This window comes from Cololabis saira, chromosome 24, assembly GCF_033807715.1.
Source record: "Cololabis saira isolate AMF1-May2022 chromosome 24, fColSai1.1, whole genome shotgun sequence".
Lineage (NCBI taxonomy): Eukaryota > Metazoa > Chordata > Actinopteri > Beloniformes > Belonidae > Cololabis > Cololabis saira.
Genome location: NC_084610.1, coordinates 25896660 through 25918627, shown reverse-complemented (window position 1 = coordinate 25918627; position 21968 = coordinate 25896660). Strand labels below are relative to the sequence as shown.

The 21968-nt window shown below is 45.3% G+C and overlaps 2 protein-coding genes across 2 annotated transcripts in view; both read right to left on the bottom strand.

Annotated features, from left to right (window-relative positions):
• Positions 1-3112: 3112 nt before the first annotated feature.
• On the bottom strand, positions 3113-5185 carry LOC133425142 (protein NLRC3-like). The gene is made up of 2 exons (XM_061715823.1): positions 3402-5185; positions 3113-3296 (listed from the first exon to the last, which is right to left on the bottom strand). Exons 1-2 carry the CDS (start codon positions 5183-5185, stop codon positions 3113-3115), a joined length of 1968 nt encoding a protein of 655 aa, XP_061571807.1.
• Positions 5186-6146: 961 nt separating this feature from the next.
• LOC133425141 (uncharacterized) overlaps positions 6147-21968 on the bottom strand; it is a 15829-nt gene continuing 7 nt past the window's right edge. Inside the window, exons 1-12 of the mRNA XM_061715822.1 lie at positions 21967-21968; positions 21585-21717; positions 20692-20800; positions 20202-20289; positions 18777-19002; positions 18606-18668; positions 16897-17175; positions 16607-16703; positions 10415-10502; positions 8362-8596; positions 8212-8259; positions 6147-6445 (exon numbers count right to left, since the gene is read on the bottom strand). The exon at positions 21967-21968 is cut by the window's right edge and continues 7 nt beyond it. Coding sequence (XP_061571806.1) covers positions 6147-6445; positions 8212-8259; positions 8362-8596; positions 10415-10502; positions 16607-16703; positions 16897-17175; positions 18606-18668; positions 18777-19002; positions 20202-20289; positions 20692-20800; positions 21585-21717; positions 21967-21968 — 1667 coding nt within the window. The remainder of the gene's footprint in view (positions 6446-8211; positions 8260-8361; positions 8597-10414; positions 10503-16606; positions 16704-16896; positions 17176-18605; positions 18669-18776; positions 19003-20201; positions 20290-20691; positions 20801-21584; positions 21718-21966) is intronic.

Below are 21968 nucleotides of genomic sequence, written 5' to 3'. Positions count from 1 at the left end.
GAGTTGTAAATCACAGCATAGATCCATCAGAATGTTTTGGGGGAAGCGATTCCTATGAGCAGCCGCTCCGTGCTCTCACAGATCAACAGATCAGCGCGCTCTTTGAAAACACGCTCTCTGCGGAGCGTGTTTTTGCGGAGCGCACGGTCTCTAAATCCTCCAACAGTGCAAGATAAGCCATGGTACTTGTATTTTCTTTTCAGGTCGTCCTGCCAAAGCTGTCTTTTATAGCTTTTCACACCAATTATTCAAAATGTCTGAATTACTTATGAAGAATTTGTATTAATTGGAGGAAACACGTTCAGTCACAGTTCAGCGATTTCAAACTTCACATGTAAAGTTTGAGACTCTTTTAATGGGTTCTATTTGTAGTTTCACTGTTCTACCACTAGGTTTTGTGTGTACGCATGGTCGGAGCTGTGCGTATATTTACACGTTTTTCTGCGCACAAATACATGTTGATAAATACCATACTTTGCGTTGAAATGCTCGTACGCACGCTTTACGCACAGATCTGTGCGTACGCACGGTTGATAAATGAGGCCCCAGGGGCCTCATGTACAAAGACTTGCGTGGATTTCCTACTGAAACATGGCTTACGCTTAAATCCAGAAAACGTCCTACGCACAAAAAAAATCCAGATGTATGAAACTGTGCATAGGCATGAATCCAAGCACATTTCCTTTGTACATCCCAATCAACGTGGAATTGAGCGCACATGTAGGAGTACCAGACTCCTCCCTGTCCACGCCTCCATTTAAATATGCAAATGTATTTAAATAGGCCCTCGAGGGCGGGTGTCCCTGCAGGTTTTAGATGTTTCCCTGTTTAATTGCACCATGATACAAGGAGCTGTGTCATCAACAGAACTATCCTGGCTTTGATGACAAGCTGGTGACGATCATTAATCAGGATCAGGTGTGTTAAAGCAGTTAAACATCTAAAACATGCAAGACACCGGCCCTTCTGGGATTCACCTGTGACATATTTTTTTATTTTTTTTATATTCTTTATTTAATTCAAAAAAATAAAATAATTCAATACAAATACAAATGTTCTTAACTTGTGAATGAAAAGCAAGCAGAAAGAAGAAGAATCTTATCTGATCTGCCCCTTTTTCCAAGAAATTACTTCACAAATAACATAAATTAATCATATAATCTGTACATTAATGGAATGAAAATGCCTCCTGTTAATGTACACATATTCATGCAATGTGTGTGCAGTCGATAGCTCCGATTACATTAGGAAAACCGGCTCTCGCTGTAAATTGCGGATAATTCTGTCCCACACAGCTGGCATGGCTCGGCTCAGGGTGGACTGGCACAGTCCCGATCGGTCGGCCAGCTCCCTCTGGAATGTCCCTGTTGCTAGGAACCCCAGTGTGGTCAGCACCTGTATGGGTACCGGTGTTGTGCCAAAAAGTGATTGCCTGCCAGAATCTGATTTCTTCTGATTTGTGGCCGCGGGAGCGCGCACAGCAGCCCGTTGAGCGACAGCGCTAAAATGTCAGATTTTCAGATTATGAAGCTCAAGAATGAGATCAAGTCATATTTAGGCAGAAACAACTTTTCATTAACTGTATTTGGCCTTCAATCAATTTTTGGCAGGTAAAAAGACCCATTTTCAGGGGAGAAATCAGATTCTGGCAGGCAATCACTTTTTGGCACGACACCGGCAATGCATGGCTCCTCGCCGTGTTGCGCTCCAAGACCGGCCGCAGCTCCGCGCACAGTTCCAAGAGGATCGCCCTCGGGAACCTAAAGCGGCTGATGAGCCTGTCGTCAACGTTTGCAAGTAAATCCTCTCGCTCTCTAAATATTCTTTCTGTTCTTACTGCGCCATTTGCGATATCTTCGCGCATGCTTTTATATCCACTCGTGTAATTGCAGACAGGTGAATGTGTTAATTGTTCATCAGTGTGTCTCTGATGTGCACATCACTCTGAGGGCTAATTGTTTTCACATTATTAACAGTTTCCCAGCATCACCTCTAAGTGTCGCCAACGGACCAATAGCTGTGGAAACGTGCGTACGCCAACCATGAAGTTGGCGTCGGGCACCGCACATTTCCACGGTCATTTCACTCTTGATACATCTGAACGTTTGCGTGGAAAAGGGCGTACGCCACGTTTTTGTGCGTACGCACCCTTTGTACATGAGGCCCCTGGTCTCTCAGCACAATTGACCAAATTTTTGCGACGAGAAGTCAGGGGACAAGGGAGCCCTCCTGCCCCGGCGGGACATTTTTTGCCGGATACGTGATGGACTCCTGGAAATATTGGAGGATCATCTGCCTGTTGATTCTGTTGGACGAGGACGTTGAAGATGCTTCATAATTGGATTTATGATAACAGGATTTCTGCTGTTTGGAGCTGGTGGATTCCTGGCATATCGACTAATTCGTAAGTGGTCGACAGCTGTTCTGGCCCTCTCAAAGCTGCCAGACGTGTCTGAGGGGATAAGTTCTGCGACCAACACTCAGACTCTAACGCTGGGGGAGCTAAATCGTAAGCTGGATGCGATTCTAGAGCAGAATCGCAGGCTGGTGGCGGTTTTTGAGCTCATTGGCAAGATGGAAAAGATCTTGGAGAAGTTGGAAGCTCGGCTTGGCGGGAATTGAGCACAAATTCGTCTGTTTGGAGTCGCCATTGATGAACCAGAGACTTAAGGCAGACGGAAAATTACTGAATCTGCCTGTTTTTCAATACAATTGTTGGTTCTACAATCTGACCTTGACAGAGAGGTTTGGCAGGCAGCTCCAGTCACAATCTCCCTGAAGGAATGAAAAACAAGACGATCTGCCCTCACTAGCCCTCCCCTTCCCAGGACATCTGTGGACCTGGATCAGAACTGTACCAAAGTTACCGCTCACAAACACACATTTGCTGATAACCACACCTCCCTCATCTCAACTCCTTTCCTGTCTTCCTTCTTTTCAGCCCCCTAACATGGTCTCTGTGTTCGAGCGCCACGAAGGCCGCGGCCCTCACTTGGATGCACCGTGCGGGGATCCCCCGAACCTCTGATCCCAACAACATGATTAACCTGCAGTAATATGTTGATCTACAGGGTCAAATAACGACCTTGCAGCACTCTGCTCCAACATCCCATCATACTAACTTGAGAACCTCCAGGTGACAGTGTGGACTCTCCAGTCCAGGACACAGCTGCTCCAGTCCAGAATCCTGCAGGTCGTTGTTGCTCAGGTCCAGTTCTGTCAGACTGGAGGACTGAGAGCTGAGAACTGAGGACAGAAGTGGACAGATGTTCCCTGAGAGGTTACAGCCACTCAACCTGAAAAGAGAGCATTACAAGAACAATAAGCCTTTTAATTTTTGTTGTTGAAGCAACATATCGCTTTTTTCTTTTTTTTTAAATGCTGATTTAATGAAAACTTACAGAACTTTCTTGGAGGCTTGGACCACCGGAAGCAGCCTCTGTAGAGCCTCCTCTGAAGCTGAGAACCTCTTCAGGTCAAACTCCTCCAGATCTTCTTCTGATGACAGTAAGATGAAGACCAGAGCCGACCAATGAGCAGGAGACAGTTCATCTGTGGAGAGAAGTCCTGATCTCAGGGATTCTTGGACCTCCTCCACCAGAGACCGATCGTTCAGTTCATTCAGACAGTGGAACAGGTTGATGCTTCTCTCTGCAGACAGATCCTCACTGATCTTCTTCTTGATGTATTCAACTGTTTCCTGATTGTTCTGTGAACTTCTTTGTTTTGGTTCCAGCAGACCTCGTAGGAGGTTCTGATTGGTCTCCAGAGAAAGACCCAGGAGGAAGCGCAGGAACAAGTCCAGATGTCCGTTTGGACTCTGTAAGGCCTTGTCCACAGCTGTCTGACAGAGGTCAGTCTCTGCTCTTGTTTTAAACCACCTGGAGGTGTTTCTCTGTTCCTGCAGCAGGTTGACTCCAGACTTGATGAAGGTCTGATGGACATGAAGAGCAGCCAGAAACTCCTGGACACTCAGATGGATGAAGCAGAAGACCTGGTCCTGGTACAGGCTGCTCTCCTCTCTAAAGATCTGGGTGAACACTCCTGAGTACACTGAAGCCTCTCTGACATCGATGCCACACTCTCTCAGGTCTGATTCATAGAAGATCAGGTTTCCTTTCTGCAGCTGCTCAAAAGCCAGTTTTCCCAGAGACTCCACCATCTTCCTGCTCTCTGGACTCCAGTGTTGATCCGTCTCAGCTCCTCCGTCATACTTGACCTTCTTCAGTTTGGCCTGGATCACCAGGAAGCGGATGTAAATCTCAGTCAGGGTCTTGGGCAGCTCCCCTCCCTCTCTGGTTTCCAGGACGTTCTCCAGGACCGTAGCAGTGATCCAGCAGAACACTGGGATGTGGCACATGATGTGGAGGCTCCGTGATGTCTTGATGTGGGAGATGATCCTGCTGCTCTGCTTCTTATCTCTGAACCTCTTCCTGAAGTATTCCTTCTTCTGTGGGTCAGTGAACCCTCTGACCTCCGTCACCATGGAGACACACTCAGGAGGGATCTGATTGGCTGCTGCGGGTCGTGTGGTGATCCAGAGACGAGCAGAAGGAAGCAGGTTCCCCCTGATGAGGTTTGTCAGCAGCACGTCCACTGAGGTGGACTTTCTGGGGTCACTGATGATTGTAGAGTTGTGGAAGTCCAGAGGAAGTCGACTCTCATCCAGACCGTCAAAGATGAACACGATTTGGAACTCTTCAAAGCTGCAAATTTCTATGGTTTTAGAGAAGAAGTGATGAACTAGTTCCACCAAGCTGAACTTCTCCTCGCCCAGCCTATTCAGCTCTCTGAAGGTGAATGGAAGCAGGAACTTGATGTCCTGGTTGGTTCTGCCTTCAGCCCAGTCCAGACTGAACTTCTGTGTTAGGACTGTTTTCCCGATGCCGGCGACTCCCTTCGTCATCACCGTTCTGATTGGTCCTCCTCTTCCAGGTGGGGGTTTAAAGATGTCTTCCTGTCTGATGGCTGTTTCTGCTCCGTCTGGTTTCCTGGAAGCTGCTTCAATCTGTCTGACTTCATGTTCTTTGTTGACCTCTCCGGTCCCTCCCTCTGTGATGTAGAGCTCCGTGTAGATCTGCTCCAGAAGGGTTGGGTTTCCTGCTTCAGTGATCCCCTCAGACACACACTGGTACTTCTTCTGCAGCTTAGACTTCAGCTGCTTTTTACAAACTGCAACCAACATACCTTAATGAAAGAACGTAAAGACAGAGATTTAGTGTTTTATAAAGTTCAACTTAATTCTAAAAACAATCAGGATCTGAACATCCGCTGATCAGTAACTTTACGACGAGCTGTCCAATATTGAGTAGATTGCTTTTAAAACACCTCTGAGCATTCAGGACGTGGAAATGACAAGAACATCTGGGTTTCTAGTAACATCTAGGATGTTAGAGGTAGAGCCCTGATGGGTTGTGGGTTGAAGTGGATAGTCCAGGTTTAAGACTTGGAGTGGAATTGGTCCCCACAGTTGCTATCAGCTCACATCAGGTTGGTAACTCAGAAGTCTGGAGGATGGATGAACACCTCAGATCCTTTATTGTGTTCGTATACACCTTACTAAGCAAGGTGTGACCAGAGACTTGTCTGCAGAAATGTTTAGGTGGGTGTTAATATAAATGTATATAAAGACTGGTCAAATCTGTCTCAGCATTGCCGTTTCAGGTGTCGCTACCCAAATAACATATGAACATCCCCGACAGCTCTGTAGCTCCGTCAGCATTTGATAAACATATGGTGGATGTGTTTAGAGTCCAAAATCGTGGAGATCAAGTAAGGGAAGAAAGTGGGAGATGTTTTGGACACATAAAGAGGAGAAATGGTAAATACACGAGTATATAGATGCTGGAGACAGAGCTGGTGGGCTGGAGACAAGCGACTATTCCCTTGTCTTCCCAGAGAAAAAGACATTCTCCACTCCAAATAGTTTCTGCTAAGTTGTCGCACGTCTGTCCAGCTTGTAATGTGAAAAGGAAAAGAAGAGGAGGAAAAGAAAATCAAATAAAGATTTGTCGGGTTCTCAACCCAAGTAGTTGGAGAAACCGACAGACCACACCCGAGCTCTCTGTTAAGTGTCTCTATAGTAAATAGTAGAGGAGTAAAATGGGAAGAATGTCAAGCTCAAACTGTTGAAAAGAACCATCATTTCAGAAGGACGTAAACTCACTTGCGGCAAATAGCCCGGCGGACACATCCAGCTCAGAGGAAAGTAAAGGATTTATGGTTTGAAGATGATTGATCATCTTAATGCAGACTTCCTCATCCTTTTGCGTCACAATGTAGACAAGGCAGCTAGCCTTATTTACTCTGGTGTGGTTCTCCTCCAGTATCGACTTCTTGTCCCGGTCATCCAAGACACCGTCAGTTACGAGGGCCTCCAAGAGCTCCGTCAGGGTTTCTTTAGACACTTTCTTAACAAAGTCACTCAACATGCTGACATTTCTTTCTACGAGAAGAAAAACAAACAAAAACTTTATTAAGACTTGTCCTTTTAAGGATGTGAGTCGACAAGGATTGAAAAGTATTCCAACATTTATTTAGAGCCACATGTGTAAAATGAACATGATTCCCTTTAAGTTGCCATTTGACGATGAATCTGATGAGGTGTTGTTACAGTTTGGTTGTTTTTATAACGAGGCTGTGAAGCTAATTTCCTCCATTTGACCATGAAAAATGTTTCAGAGCAAATGTGGACAGTTTGCACTGATTATGTGTTTTCCTTTGTTTGTCAAAGTGTCGTCAGTGTTCCTGTCCATCGTTATTGCATCTACAAAGTCCAAAGGTGCACATACAGCCGTGAGTTTCTGCTTGGCATAGGCAGAACCAACCAGGCTAGCAGCTAAGCCACACAAGCCAGCGATTCCCACCATCGTTTTGGCCAACGTACACTCCTTGGACAACAAATGACACTATGGCAGACTACAAACTGGACCGGCTGGGACTCAGCACCTCGCCCTGCAACTGGCTCCTGGACTTCCTGACCAGGAGACCACAGGCAGTATGGATCGCCAGCAACACATCCAGTACTGTTACTTGTGAACACGGGTGCGCCCCAAGGATGTCAGCAAAACACCTAAAGGAGTGATGTTAGCCACCATGTGGATCAGACTACAGGAGTGAGGTTAGCCACCATGTGAACCAGACTACAGGAGTGAGGTTAACCACCATGTGGACCAGAGTGAGGTTAGCTGCCATGTGGACAAGAATACAGGTATGAGGTCAGCCACCATGTGGACCAGACTAGAGGAGTGAGGTTAGCCACCATGTGGAACAGACTACAGGAGTGAGGTTAGCCACCATGTGGACCAGACTACAGGAGTGAGGTTAGCCACCATGTGGACCAAATTACAGGAGTGAGGTAAGCCGCCATGTGGACAAGACAGACTACAGGAGTGAGGTTAGCCACCATGTGGACCAGACTACAGGAGTGAGGTTAGCCACCATGTGGACAAGACGGACTACAGGAGTGAGGTTAGCCACCATGTGGACCAGACGGACTACAGGAGTGAGGTTAGCCACCATGTGGACCAGACGGACTACAGGAGTGAGGTTAGCCACCATGTAGACCAGACTACAGGAGTGAGGTTAGCCACCATGTGGACCAGACGGACTACATGAGTGAGGTTAGCCACCATGTGGACCAGACTACAGGAGTGAGCTTAGCCACCATGTGGACCAGATGGACTACAGGAGTGAGGTTAGCCACCATGTCGACCAGACGGACTAAGGGAGTGAGGTTAGCCACCATGTGGACCAGACTACAGGAGTGAGGTTAGCCACCATGTGGACCAGACTACATGAGTGAGGTTAGCCACCATGTGGACCAGACTACAGGAGTGAGGTTAGCCACCATGTGGACCAAACTACAGGAGTGAGGTTAGCCACCATGTAAACACACAACAATCTCTCTGAATGTGGACAAAAGAGATTGTTGTGGACTTCAGGAGAGCTCACTCCCAGCATGCTCCTGTTTCAATGGAGCAGCACCAAGTTCCTGGCTGTGCACGTCACCTCTCCTGGGACACCAACCCGACATCACTGGCCAAGACGTCTCAAGAGTGCCTCTACTTCCTCCTTAAACTGAGGCAAGCCAGAGCCCCATCATGAGCAGCTTCTTTTGAGGCTCCATCGGGAGCATCCTGACGGGAGGGAAACAGACCCATTTCACAGTTTTTGTGAAGTGAATCAATGCAACTGACCGGAACCATTTACCTGTTGCACCAGCTGGAGAGAATGGATCGTCCTGGATAACATGTTTTTCTGTTGGGGGTCAATGAAACAAGTTATCATCAGTTATTGTTTAAACAGGATAAAATCTTCATAGTAAGATGGTTTTTGTGTTTTTCCTTCTCTACAACAGACCTTTATCACTTTGTAACTTCTTTAAAACCATCTCGGCCACCTCTCTGGTCTTTGAGGAGAATCTTTCACTCATCAGATCTACTGTGTCCAATCTGTCCGCATGCTCCAGACGACACAGTGGGATCGGTTTGAAACCATCCTTTGATTCATCTGCATTCACCAGGTACCACTGGAATAACTTCAGCCCCCTGGAGTCCAAATTCTCCAAAGTGCCCTTCAACCACCTCTTTACCTCCTTTTAAAGAAAGAAATGATCATAAATGTATTCTTAAAATCTGAATTCTTGACAGAGAATCAGATGGACTTGAAAGAAACTCCCGCCAACCCAGTAAAACGAAAGATGAGTCTGGCAGTCAGCTGGACCATTGACCCTGTTGCATCCAGTCTGGTAATAATGGGCTTCCGATCATCTACATCGATGTCATATCACAACACAACAACTTTTGTGCCAACTGACACGCATGATGAAGACGCTCCTGAAAACTACTGACATAATCTAGCACATTGTGCTCAGTGTGAGATGTTTCCGTCCACCATTTTCCCTTGAGAAGCTGAAGAGGACAAGCCACCGCACCACCAAAGACTAAAGCTGCAGGACTAAATCCCAGAGTCCCCCAGATCCCAGATCCCAAACTTCTCTGATGATTTCAGTGAACTGCTGTCTGTGCTCTGTGTTGATTTAACCGTGTAATCATTGTTGCTGATTTTAACATCCATGTGAACAATCCTCAGGACATGTGGACAATCCTCAGGACATGTGGACAACCCTCAGGACATGTGGACAACCCTCAATACATGTGGACAACCCTCAATACATGTGGACAAACCTCAGGACATGTGGAAAACCCTCAGGACATGTGGACAACCCTCAATACATGTGGACAACCCTCAGGACATGTGGACAGTCCTCAGGACATGTGGACAACCCTCAGGACAACCCTCAGGACATGTGGACAAAAAAAGACATGTGGACAACCCTCAGGATATGTGGGCAACCCTCAGGACAACCCTCAGGACATGTGGACAAAAAAAGACATGTGGACAACCCTTAGGACATGTGGACAGTCCTCAGGACTACCCTCAGGACAAAGGGACTAAAGACCTGGGCAACACTGGACAACTTTGGTCCGATGCTGCATGTAACAGAGAGCAAACACAATAGGGGGCGGAGCTAGACCTGCTGGCTCTGACGGTCTGAGCATCTCAAAGGTTAGTGTGTCTGATGTGGGCATGTCTGAAACAAACAGATCCCACACCACCAGGGATCCTAGATCTTTTCTATTTCCACATTAGAACAAGGCTTGCTGCAGCCAGGTGTCTTTGCAACACCGTTCTTTTCAAGTTCGCACTGCAACGGCAGAGACCAACACTAATTTAGTGCAGTAGCCATGCACTCAAAGGCACCAAAATAAGAGTCAACGTCTGACTGAAACGAAGGAACTAACGTGGTGTGTTTACTGACGTCAACGTGTGTGCTTTGAGGTGACGTAGCTATGGACACGGGTCAACGCTTTTCAAGAGCTATGATCCGGAGATGCATCGCTTGCACTAACAGCTCTTTGTTGCACATCTCCACCTCCTGAATATGAAAGGATTAAGCGGAGATCTTCAGGGGGGACAGACCTGGTTTAGGTTCAGAAACTGGATCAAAGTCCACACTGGATCACTGAAAACTTGAGCAACCTCTGCTACCTTCGTATCCGCCCCGTCTACGGCACTAGACATTTCTAACAGCCTCTCAGACATTAGCTGCTCTACTTCAGCTTTGTCAAAGTGTTTGTCCGGTTCTTCCTCTACAGACTACGATTCCTTTCTCACTTCTGGAGCCTCTGGTGGTCAATTTAGGAATTGCAAAAGTTGGCCCTTCTGCGTTAGCATCGACTGATGGGTCTGTTGGATTAGTGATGTATTCGTTGTCTGTAACATGATTTTCTCTGAAAGAGAGAGATTTCTGCTTCCATCAGATGAAGAAGCTGAAGAACAAGGAACTCTTGAGTTTCTCATTCAGGAACAAAGGAGATTGTGATTTAAGACTGAAAGCAGTTTGACTTACAATATAGTCGTCACTTCCGGAGGTCATGACTTCCGTGAAGTCATCCTGGTCCTCAGACGTCACATCGTCATGTGTTTGAGGCTGAATGCTGCAGAAAAAGAGAGAATAGAGGATTGGTTGTCACAGTTAGTGTTTGTTGAGGACCCAAACGCAGGAGGCAGGAGTTGCAAAAGAACAGATTCATTTAGAAAAAACAAGAACCAAAAACGCTGCAGAGCAGGATTAACAAAACAGGAGAGCAAAAACCATAAACCTGACAGGACACACGGAGGGAGCAAACAGTACGGACCGACATGAGGCAGGGAAAAACAAGACCAGATATACCCAGGAGATAACGAGACACAGGTGCGAACAATCGGGGCAGATGGGCAACAGGAGGGGCAGAACTGAAAACACAAACTGGGGGAAATGTCAAACCCTGACATTGGTCTGCAGATGCCAGACTGTCCCTCTGTCACTAAAAGTTTTGACCAGAATGAGCAACGGAGGGCAGCCATGGTGAGGCGAAACCTCCCTGGAGTCCCCGAGGGATATGGTTGAACACATTCTCCAGGTTAGGTGAACTCCCCTCCAGATCTGGGGCCTCATTTAAAATGGACTGCGTAGGAGTCATACTAAAAGTGCACGTACGCTCAAAAGCCGAAAATGCCGAGCGCAAAAAAAAATCCGGATCAATAAAACCATGTGCACGCAGATTTGCACGCAACGTTCCTTTATGAATCACAGTCCAGCTGGAAGGCTGCGTAGCTGAATCCCCGCCCTGTACACGCCCATAAATGCATATGGATGAGCCTACTGAGCATGCGCAGTGGCTTCCTGCAGCCTGTTTGTGCGTCAGAATGAATTAGAAGCTAGAAGTAGCAGCCACCGTGACACTGACTTTCGCGGAGACAGAGATGTTGTAGATGATGTGGAGGACAGGAAAACCACATTATTTGGTGGTCACAGTAAAAGTTAGAATAAGTATATAAATAGTATACAATAAAATAAAGCGAGTGAGTGGCAGCACGCCGTTGCTGCGCTAAACGCCGTGAGTTCCCCGGCGCAACAGGGGGGACACGTCCCCCCGTCTTTTCAAAATCATGTTTTTCTTTCCCTTACTTTTTACAGTTTAAAAACTAACGGTAGGCTCAGCCTTAAATTGCAAATTATCAAGACACTGTATGAAAGCGATACGAAAACGGCCCTGCAGCCCCGCTCCCCCTCCTCCCCCCCGTCTCCCCTCAGAGCTGCTCAGGGCGGGTTTATGGTTCTGCGTCACCGACGCAGAGCCTACGGCGTAGGTGCGCGTCCCCGCGTACCCTACGCCGTAGGCTCTGCGTCGTTTTAACGCGGGACCGTAATTTAGGCACCATATAGCCTACAAGCAGCACCTAAAGGTTTCACGCGCGCGCAAAACTCATATATATGAAAAAAAATCTGAGTCCCTTTAGGGGCTCCGTGGGGCTCCCTAAACGCAGCCCCTCATTTGTTCTGTCCTAAAGCGGTGCAGAGGAGGCTGCAGCTCCAGCAGCACCAGAGTCCTGACTGACAGCTTCACACACAGAGGGACACGATCAGCGCTATTTTATTGTATTTTATTATTTTATTATTTTAAGCCTGACATATGTTGTGATATGTGATGACATTATTAAGAGTATGATATGAATCTGGCTTCATTTCACCACCTCACAGCCTGCGTCGCCAGTTCCCCGTGTCTTAAGTAAATTCTTACGAGAGGGTCAGGGTTGCCGTAAAGATAAGCAGATTTTTCGGTTAGTTTTTTCTTTTTAGATCCGAGGATTTGCGTAGAAGGCGGCTTCCGCAACTTTCAGGCGCTTTTTCTGCGCAAGCAAGCTTTATAGATGAGGCCCCTGGTCTGGTGCTTGTTCATGCTAGCAATCCTCGTCACTCCCAAAGACAGCCTAACCTAAGATCATCAGGGACTGGTCTGCTAACTGTTCCTAGGACCAAAACCAAGCATGGCCAAGCCGCTTTCTGCTACTACGCCACTTATAGCTGGAATAAGCTCCCGGAATACCTTAGATCTGCCCCAACTTTGCCTATTTTTAAAACTAAGCTAAAGACCCTTATGTTTACTTCTGCTTTTAACTGCTGCTAAACCGCAGCACTTTTTATCGATTTTCAGCTTTTATTTCTTACTTCTATTTAAATTTTTAACTTTATTTTTTTAATCCAACTGTTAATGTTTTTATTGTGTTCTGTATGATGTTGATTGCAATTAATTGTTGATTGTATTGGAACGTTTTTATGTAAAGCACTTTGAGCTGCTGTGTGCACGAATTGTGCTATACAAATAAATCTGACTTGACTTGACTTAACCTCTTCCTCATCTCCTCCTGCTCCACCTCCTCTTCCTCATCTCCTCCTCCTCCACCTCCTCTTTCTGATCCTCTCCTCCTCCATATCCTTCTCTTGGTCTCCTGCTGTCTCCAACCATGGAGGAGGTCTGTCTTCTCTGTCTGTAAACATTCCCTTTCCTCTCGCTGCTACTCCTCTATCCATAAGTCCAGTCCTCCTGGTCCACTAGACATGGATTACTCTTCTATCCATAAGTCCAGTCCTCCTGGGGTCCGTTTCACAAAGCAGGGGCCCGTTTCACAAAGCAGGTTTAGTGAGAACTCTGAGTCTGTTAACCCTGAAATGAGGGAAACTCTGAGTTTTCCGTTTCACAAAGGGAGGTAACTCAAACCAGAGAAAGAGAGGTAACTCTAGCCTGTTCCACAAAGAGAGGTAACTTAAGCTCTCGGTCAGTTACCGTAGTAACAGACGCTCTGAACCTAACCTGGTCGGGACCAGGTTTATTTCAGCGAACCTGGAGTTTCTCTAAGTCTCCTCCCTCAGTGGCGTCAATTCAGCCAATGGGTCTTTACGCAATACGCATCTGTTTTCTGCACCACGGACAGCAAGCGGCAGAGTTAGAGAGCAGAAAAGGCTTATCTAACAAACGCAATTTAACTCGTTCACTTTATTCACTATGTCAGTGCAACAATATCACAGGGACATCAGATTTTAACTTCAAACCGTTAAAGTCCAAATGCAAAAAGGAGAGGGAGAGTAAAAAAAAGTGAAATATTTCCCTTAAACAGATGTATAAGAGGATTTATATCTTACTTTGAGATGAACTTGCATAATTAATCCATCAGTGGCTAACAGCCTCGTTAATATATTCTGGACCCATCACTTGCCTTCTTTCTTTTTTTTTTATTGCGTGGTTGTCTGCTTCCTTTTCATTTTTGTAAGTTAGTAACACTGCAGAGCGCACTTTTTTTTTAACTTTATTTAAAACTTTATTTAAAAGTTCCAATTACAGTCAGAACATTGACCGTGGACAGTCAGGCATCAAGGAATTAAATAAACAAATACAGTATGAGACATAAAGTGGATGAAGTGCATAAGTCATTACATAAGTAACATAAATATAATAAAATAAATCAATTTAAATAAAAAGAAAGAAAATGGCAGGACATATATTATATCTGCAGAGCCCACTAAAAACGAGATTGATAGCGACCACTGTCGTCAGGGACGCTGGGACATTTCAAGATATGAGGGGGGGGTACAAGTGTTGGGATAGATAATACCTACTGAAATCCATCATGTTGTTCTGATATTCCATTTGTAGTTATTTTATATGTATGAAGTAATAGAATACATTAATACAAATAGATACAGAGTAATTCCATAAATGTATTTAAAAAAAAACATTTACATTCTCCCCTGAAGCCGAGGTGTGGCAGCTGCCGTACCCAATTGACGGCCCTGATCTAAATGACAATAACATTTCATTTTTTTTCCCAAAATATGCTCATACTCGCCATATGCACGTATTAACACTTCTAACTCCAGTGGCGTGAAGTATGTGGATCTTGAGATGCAAACTAATGTTTCCTCAAAGGGATTTTGTAAATTGAAAAGATAAATAAAGTTAAAAAGAAAAAAAAGAAAATGTATTGTGCTCTTTTGTTGTCGCCGGTTGCCATGGTGAATCCTTGTATCAGCGCTCTACTGATGATGGCTTTTGATTTCCCTCACGCTCGCGCTTAACTCCAGGTGAAACTACTTAGAGTTGAGTAAATTACATCAAATCCGCTGTTCTGGAACCGAAAACCCAGAGTTTCCGATCTCAGAGTAGATCAACTAAGAGTTCAGGATTAGACTCAGAGTTTGTTGAACCTGCTTTGTGAAACGGACCCCTGGTCCACTAGACATGGATTACTCTTCTATCCATAAATCCAGTCCTCCTGGTCCACTAGACATGGATAACTCCTTTATCCATAAGTCCAGTCCTCCTGGTCCACTAGACATGGATAACTCCTTTATCCATAAGTCCAGTCCTCCTGGTCCCCTATACATGGATTACTCTTCTATTCATAAGTCCAGTCCTCCTGGTCCCCTATACATGGATTACTCTTCTATTCATAAGTCCAGTCCTCCTGGTCCCCTAGACATGGATTACTCTTCTATCCATAAATCCAGTCCTCCTGGGGTCCGTTTCACAAAGCAGGTTTAGTGAAAACTCAGAGTCTGTTAACCCTGAAATGAGGGAAACTCTGAGTTTTCCGTTTCACAAAGGGAGGTAACTCAAACCAGAGAGAGAGAGGTAACTCTAGCCTGTTTCACAAAGAGAGGTAACTTAAGCTCTCGGTCAGTTACCGTAGGAACAGACGCTCTGAATCTAACCTGGTCGGGACCAGGTTTATTTCAGCGAACCTGGAGTTTCTCTCCGTCTCCTCCCTCAGTGGCGTCAATTCAGCCAATGGGTCTTTACGCAATACGCATCTGTTTTCTGCACCACGGACAGCAAGCGGCAGAGTTAGAGAGCAGAAAAGGCTTATCTAACAAACGCAATTTAACTCGTTCACTTTATTCACTATGTCAGTGCAACAATATCACAGGGACATCAGATTTTAACTTCAAACAGTTAAAGTCCAAATGCAAAAAGGAGAGGGAGAGTAAAAAAAAAGTCAAATATTTCCCTTAAACAGATGTATAAGAGGATTTATATCTTACTTTGAGATGAACTTGCATAATTAATCCATCAGTGGCTAACAGCCTCGTTAATATATTCTGGACCCATCACTTGCCTTCTTTCTTTTTTTTTATTGTGTGGTTGTCTGCTTCCTTTTCATTTTTGTAAGTTAGTAACACTGCAGAGCTAAAAACCAGATTGATAGCGACCACTGTCGTCAGGGACGCTGGGACATTTCAAGATATGAGGGCGGTATACAAGTGTTGGGAAAGATAATACCTACTGAAATCCATCATGTTGTTCTGATATGCATTTGTAATTATTTTATATGTATGAATTAATAGAATAAATCAATACAAATAGATGCAGAGTAATTCCATAAATGTATTAAAAAAAAAACATTTACATTCTCCCCTGAAGCCGAGGTGTGGCAGCTGCCGTACCCAATTGACGGCCCTGATCTAAATGACAATAACATTTCATTTTTTTTCCCAAAATATGCTTATACTCGCCATATGCACGTATTAACACTTCTAACTCCAGTGGCGTGAAGTATGTGGATCTTGAGATGCAAACTAATGTTTCCTCAAAGGGATTTTGTAAATTGAAAAGATAAATAAAGTTAAAAAGAAAAAAAAAAATGTATGTCGCTCTTTTGTGTCGCCGGTTGCCATGGTGAATCCTTGTATCAGCGCTCTACTGATGATGGCTTTTGATTTCCCTCACGCTCGAGCTTAACTCCAGGTGAAACTAATTAGAGTTGAGTAAATTACCTCAAATCCGCTGTTCTGGAACCGAAAACTCAGAGTTTCAGATCTCAGAGTAGATCAACTAAGAGTTCAGGATTAGACTCAGAGTTTGTTGAACCTGCTTTGTGAAACGGACCCCTGGTCCACTAGACATGGATAACTCCTTTATCCATAACTCCAGTCCTCCTGGTCCCCTAGACACAGATTACTCTTCTATCCATAAGTCCAGTCCTCCTGGTCCACTAGACACAGATTACTCTTCTATCCATAAGTCCAGTCCTCCTGGTCCACTAGACATGGATTACTCTTCTCTCCATAAGTCCAGTCCTCCTGGTTCACTAGACATGGATCTGTGAATTCCTTCGGTGATCAGCTGCTTTTTGGTACCAACAAGCGTGTCCTGATTACAAAGAGCCTCTTTTTTTAGATTTGAGTTTGTTGGTTCGTGTGTTGTTCTGGGTGACGACTTACTTGTGATCAGAGAAAGGACGTTGTTCAGGGTTGGGATCAGGAGCAGATCTCAGTCCAGGTCCTGCTTCAGATTTAGGTTTTGGTTTGGGTTCAAGTCCTGGTTACGATTCAGAAAAAAAAGCAAATAAAGATTTGTCGGGTTCTCAACCCAAGTAGTTGGAGAAACTGACTGACCGGACCAGAGCTCTCCGTTAAGTGTCTCTATAGTAAATAGTAAAGGGGTAAAATGAGAAGAATGTCATGCTCAAACTGTTGAAAAGAACCATAATTTCAGAAGGACGTGAACTCACCTGCAGCAGATGGACCGCCGGACACATCCAGCTCAGAGGAAAGTGAGGGATTTATGGTTTGAAGATGATTGATCATCTTATTGCAGACTTCCTCATCCTTTTGCATCACAATGTCGACAAGGCAGCTGGCCTTATTTACTCTGGTGTGGTTCTCCTCCAGTATCGACTTCTTGTCCCGCTCATCCAAGACACCGTCAGTTAAGAGGGCCTCCAAGAGCTCCGTCAGGGTTTGTATAGACACTTTCTTAACAAAGTCACTCATCATCCTGACAGTTCTCTCTACGAGAAGAAAAACAAACAAAAACTTTTTTAAGACTTGTCCTTTTAAGGATGTGAGTCGACAAGGATTGAGACGTATTCCAACATTTATTTAGAGCCACATGTGTAAAATGAACATGATTCCCTTTTAGTTGCCTTTTGACAATGAATCTGACAAGGCGTTGTTACAGTGCAGTTGTTTTTATAACGAGGCTGTGAAGCTAATTTCCTTCTTTTGACCATGAAAAATGTTTCGGAACAAATGTGGACAGTTCGCACTGATTATGTGTTTTCCTTTGTTTGTCAAAGTGTCGTCAGTGATCCTGTCCATCATTATTGCATCTACAAAGTCCAAAGGTGCACATACTGCCGTGAGTTTCTGCTTGGCATAGGCAGAACCAACCAGGCTAGCAGCCAAGCCACACAAGCCAGCGATTCCCACCACCGTTTTGGCCAACGTACACTCACTTGGACAACAAATGACACTACGTCAGACTACAAATTGGACCAGTTGGGACTCAGCAGATCGCAGACAGACTACAGGAGTGAGGTTAGCCACCATGTGGACCAGACAGACTACAGGAGTGAGGTTAGCCACCATGTGGACTAGACGGACTACAGTAGTGAGGTTAGCAACCATGTGGACTAGACGGACTACAGGAGTGAGGTTAGCCACCATGTGGACCAGACTACAGGAGTGAGGTTAGCCACCATGTGGATGACATGGACTACAGGAGTGAAGTTAGCCACCATGTAGACCAGACAGACTACAGGAGTGAGGTTAGCCACCATGTGGACCAGACTACAGGAGTGAGGTTAGCAACCATGTGGACCAGACTACAGGAGTGAGGTTAGCCACCATGTAGACCAGACGGACTACAGGAGTGAGGTTAGCCACCATGTAGACCAGACGGACTACAGGAGTGAGGTTAGCCACCATGTGGACCAGATGGACTACAGGAGTGAGGTTAGCCACCATGTGGACCAGACAGACTACAGGAGTGAGGTTAGCCACCATGTGGACCAGACTACAGGAGTGAGGTTAGCCACCATGTGGACCAGACTACAGGAGTGAGGTTAGCCACCATGTGGACCAGACTACAGGAGTGAGGTTAGCCACCATGTAGACACACAACAGTCTCTCTAAATGTGGACAAAATAGATTGTTGTGGACTTCAGGAGAGCTCACTCCCAGCATGCTCTTGTTTCTATCAATGATGCAGCACTAAGTTCCTGGGTGTGCATGTCACCTCTCTTGGGATATCAACGCGGCATCACTGGCCAAGAAGGCTCAAGATCGCCTCTACTTCCTCCTGAAAATGAAGAAAGCCAGAGCCCCATCAGGAGCAGCTTCTACACAGGCTCCATCGAGAGCATCCTGACTGGAGGGAAACACACCCATTTCACAGTTTTTGTGAAATGAATCAATGCGACTGACAGGGAACATTTACCTGTTGCACCAGCTGGAAAGACTGGATCGTCCTGGAAAACAAGTTCCGGCAAGGATTTTTCTGCTGGAGGTCAATGAAACATGTTATTATCAGTTATTGTTTAAACAGGACAAAATCTTTATAGTAAGATGTTTTTTGTGTGTTTCCTTCTCTACAACACACCTTTATTACTTTGTAACTTCTTTAAAACCGTCTCGGCCACCTCTCTGGTCTTTGAGGAGAATCTCTGACTCATCAGATCTATTGTGTCCAATCTGTTCGCATGCTCCAGACGACACAGTGGGATCGGGTTGAAACCATCCTTTGATTCATCTGCGTTCACCAGGTACCACTGGAATTCCTTCAGCCCCCTGGAGTCCAAATTCTCCAAAGTGCCCTTCAACCACCTCTTTACCTCCTTTAAAGAAAGAAATGATCATAAATGTATTCTTAAAATCTGAATTCTTGACAGAGAATCAGATGGACTTGAAACAAACTCAGGACATCCAGAAATCTGAAAAAGGGTTACAGAGCAGCGTTTCCTAACGTGCAAGACTGAAAGCCTGCGATTGGTACTCTTTTGGTCTTTTGGTAGTGTTGTTTGTTTTGTTTTTTATTTTGGATCCCCATTAGCGGACGCAAAACGCCAACTAGTCTTCCTGGGGTCCATGAAAATTAAAATACATTCATATAAAAGCACAATTATACATATATATATATACTTCCTATAGTACTTTACATTTTAAATGTATGAATACAAAACTTAATACATAAGTAGATGGTGGATCAACACTGTCCAAGTCACCCGAATGTGTGATCCATCGTCTCATCAGAACACCAATCTCCTATAGACTTCAGATCGTTTGACCTAATAACCCGCGTATCCGCAGCAGGAAACAGACTACTGTACTGAGCCCCCAGTTCACATTATGTCTAGTGTGGGAGTCCCAAACGACATAACGTGAGAAGGCCCCGTGTCCCTCAGTCCTCAAAACAACCAGAAAACATCCAATTGACAAGTTTCAGGGTGGACCAAGCACAAAACAACAACACAGAACTAACTCCAACGTAGTTACCTCCCTAACTATGGTAAACGAGGGGAAACTAGGATCCGCATACCGCAGCTATCCCTGGTCAGACGTTAAGACTGGCTGCAGTCTGGTGATCCACCAGGAGCAGCCAGCTTAGCCTGCAGCCTTCAACCACCTTCCTCCACATAACGTGGACGTGTTCCAGGAGGTTTCCAGGAGGTTTCCAGGAGGTTTGCAAGAGGTTTCCAGGAGGTTTCCAGTCTTGCTCCTTCTACCTGTTTGCAGAAACCCTGTCGGTGACGTCAAAGCGTTTGTCCGGTTCTTCCTCTACAGACTACGAGACTGCCTCACTTCTGGAGCCTCTGGTGGTCAATTTAGGAATTGCAAAAGTTGGCCCTTCTGCGTTAGCATCGACTGACAAGTCTGTTGGAATGATGACGTAATCTTTGTCTGTAACATGATTTTCTCTGAAAGAGAGAGATCTCTACTTCCATCAGCTGATGAAGCTGAAGAACAAGGAACTCTTGAGTTTCTCATTCAGGAACAAAGGAGGTTGTGATTTAAGACTGGAAGCAGTTTGACTTACAATATAGTCGTCACTCCCGGAGGTCATCACTTCCCTGAAGTCATTCTGGTAATCAGACGTCACATCGTCACGTGTTTGAAGCTGAATGCTGCAGAAATGGAGAGAAAAGAGGATTGGTCTGCAGATGCAGGACTGTGATTGGTTGACAATTGCAAGTAACAGCTTCTGAAGTCTTGTTGTGAAGCGATAACACTATGTACAAACGGCTGCTTCAGTCATCCACTCAAACGCGTCAGTTAAGGTTTGTGTTATTCACCTTGAACTCTACATCACAGATGATCTCTGCTGCACCTTAATTATTTTATGCAAGTTCTGTCTCTTCCTCTATTGTTTGTGTTCTGAACAAATTGTTCCAAACTTCTGAAGTGGATTATTTTTGAATAATTAACTCTGTTCTGAGCCTCATATTTCACGCATCATTTGCATCTCTGCCGACACCGCAGCGATCCGCAGTTTGTTTGTTCATGTGTTGTTCTGGGTGACGACTTACTTGTAATCAGAGAAAGGACGTCGTTCAGGGTTGCGATCAGGAGCAGATCCAGGCTCAAACTCGGGTCCAGTTCCAGGTCCTGGTCCTGGTCCTGGTCTTGGTTCAGTTTCTGTTCCAGGTCCAGGTCCAGGTCCAGGTCCAGGTCCTGGTCCTGGTCCAGGTGCTGGTCCTGGTGCAGATACAGGTTCAGATTCTGGAGAGTCGGCTCTCTTGCTGCTGGAAAACACAAACAAAGAGCACATGAATTAATGAGTCTTTAATAACTGAACCAGCACTCTCTTTGTGGCACAACATAAATGGTGCCCCGTATGAGGGTTTAATATACCACGCGCCTCTGGTCATCCCACTGCTGCTTCCACCTGCCTGGACCTGCCAGGTCCAGGTCCAGGTCCTGATCCAGGTCCTGGTCCAGGTTTCTTCCCTCTTAAAGGGGAGGTTTTCTTGTCACTGTTTGGCTTAAGGTTTTTCTCCCACTAGGGGAGTTTTTACCTGTCATTGTTTATGTAATAATTGCTCGGGGGTTTATGTTCATGTTCTGGAAGGATCCTAGAGACACCGCTGTTGTATTAGACGCTATAAAATAAAATTGAATTGAATTGAATTGAATTGAATTATAACTATCCCTCTCAACATATAATATATATGACATAAATATCCACATAAATATCTAAACATATCTTAAGCAAGTATAATATACCATTTTTCCCTATTTTATACTTGACAATGTTCCTGTGAAGGAGCGTCTCTGCAGCCCAGATGTTGAACTGTTGATCATCCAAGAGTTGATTCAGCTCAGAGTCCTAGAATGTTTTATTTCCTTCAAAACTGATCAAGAGTTGTTAAAGTGGAACTGAAAGGTGATTTCCTGGTTGCAGAAGGAAACTGAAACATACCAGTGAGTGCAGCACCAGGACACGCATGCTGAGATGGAACAGCAGGACTCTCCGCTGGATTCAGGTCCAGGTCCAGAACAACCTTCTGTAGGCCGGAGTTCTGCTCTGGAACACAGTCATGGAAAACCTGAGTCTACAGGAAGTTCAGGTCCAGGGGCCTCATTTATAAAAGAGTGCGTAGGATTCATACTAAAAGTGCACGTAAACCCAAAAGCCAAAAATGGCGGGCGCAAAGAAAAATCAGGACTTATAAAACCGTTTGCAGACTTATAATATAATAGCGCTGATCGTGTCCCTCTGTGTTTGAAGATCAACGTCAGTCAGGACTCTGGTCCTGCTGCTGCTGCAGCCGCAGTGCAGGACACGCCGGGAACCTCCTCACAC

Coding starts and splice junctions, on each gene's coding strand:
- LOC133425142 (XM_061715823.1), bottom strand. CDS start 5,185: ATGTTGGTTGCAGTTTGTAAAAAGCAGCTGAAGTCTAAGCTGCAGAAG. Junction 3,297..3,401: donor CAAGCCTCCAAGAAAGTTCT/GTAAGTTTTCAT, acceptor CTCTCTTTTCAG/GTTGAGTGGCTGTAACCTCT.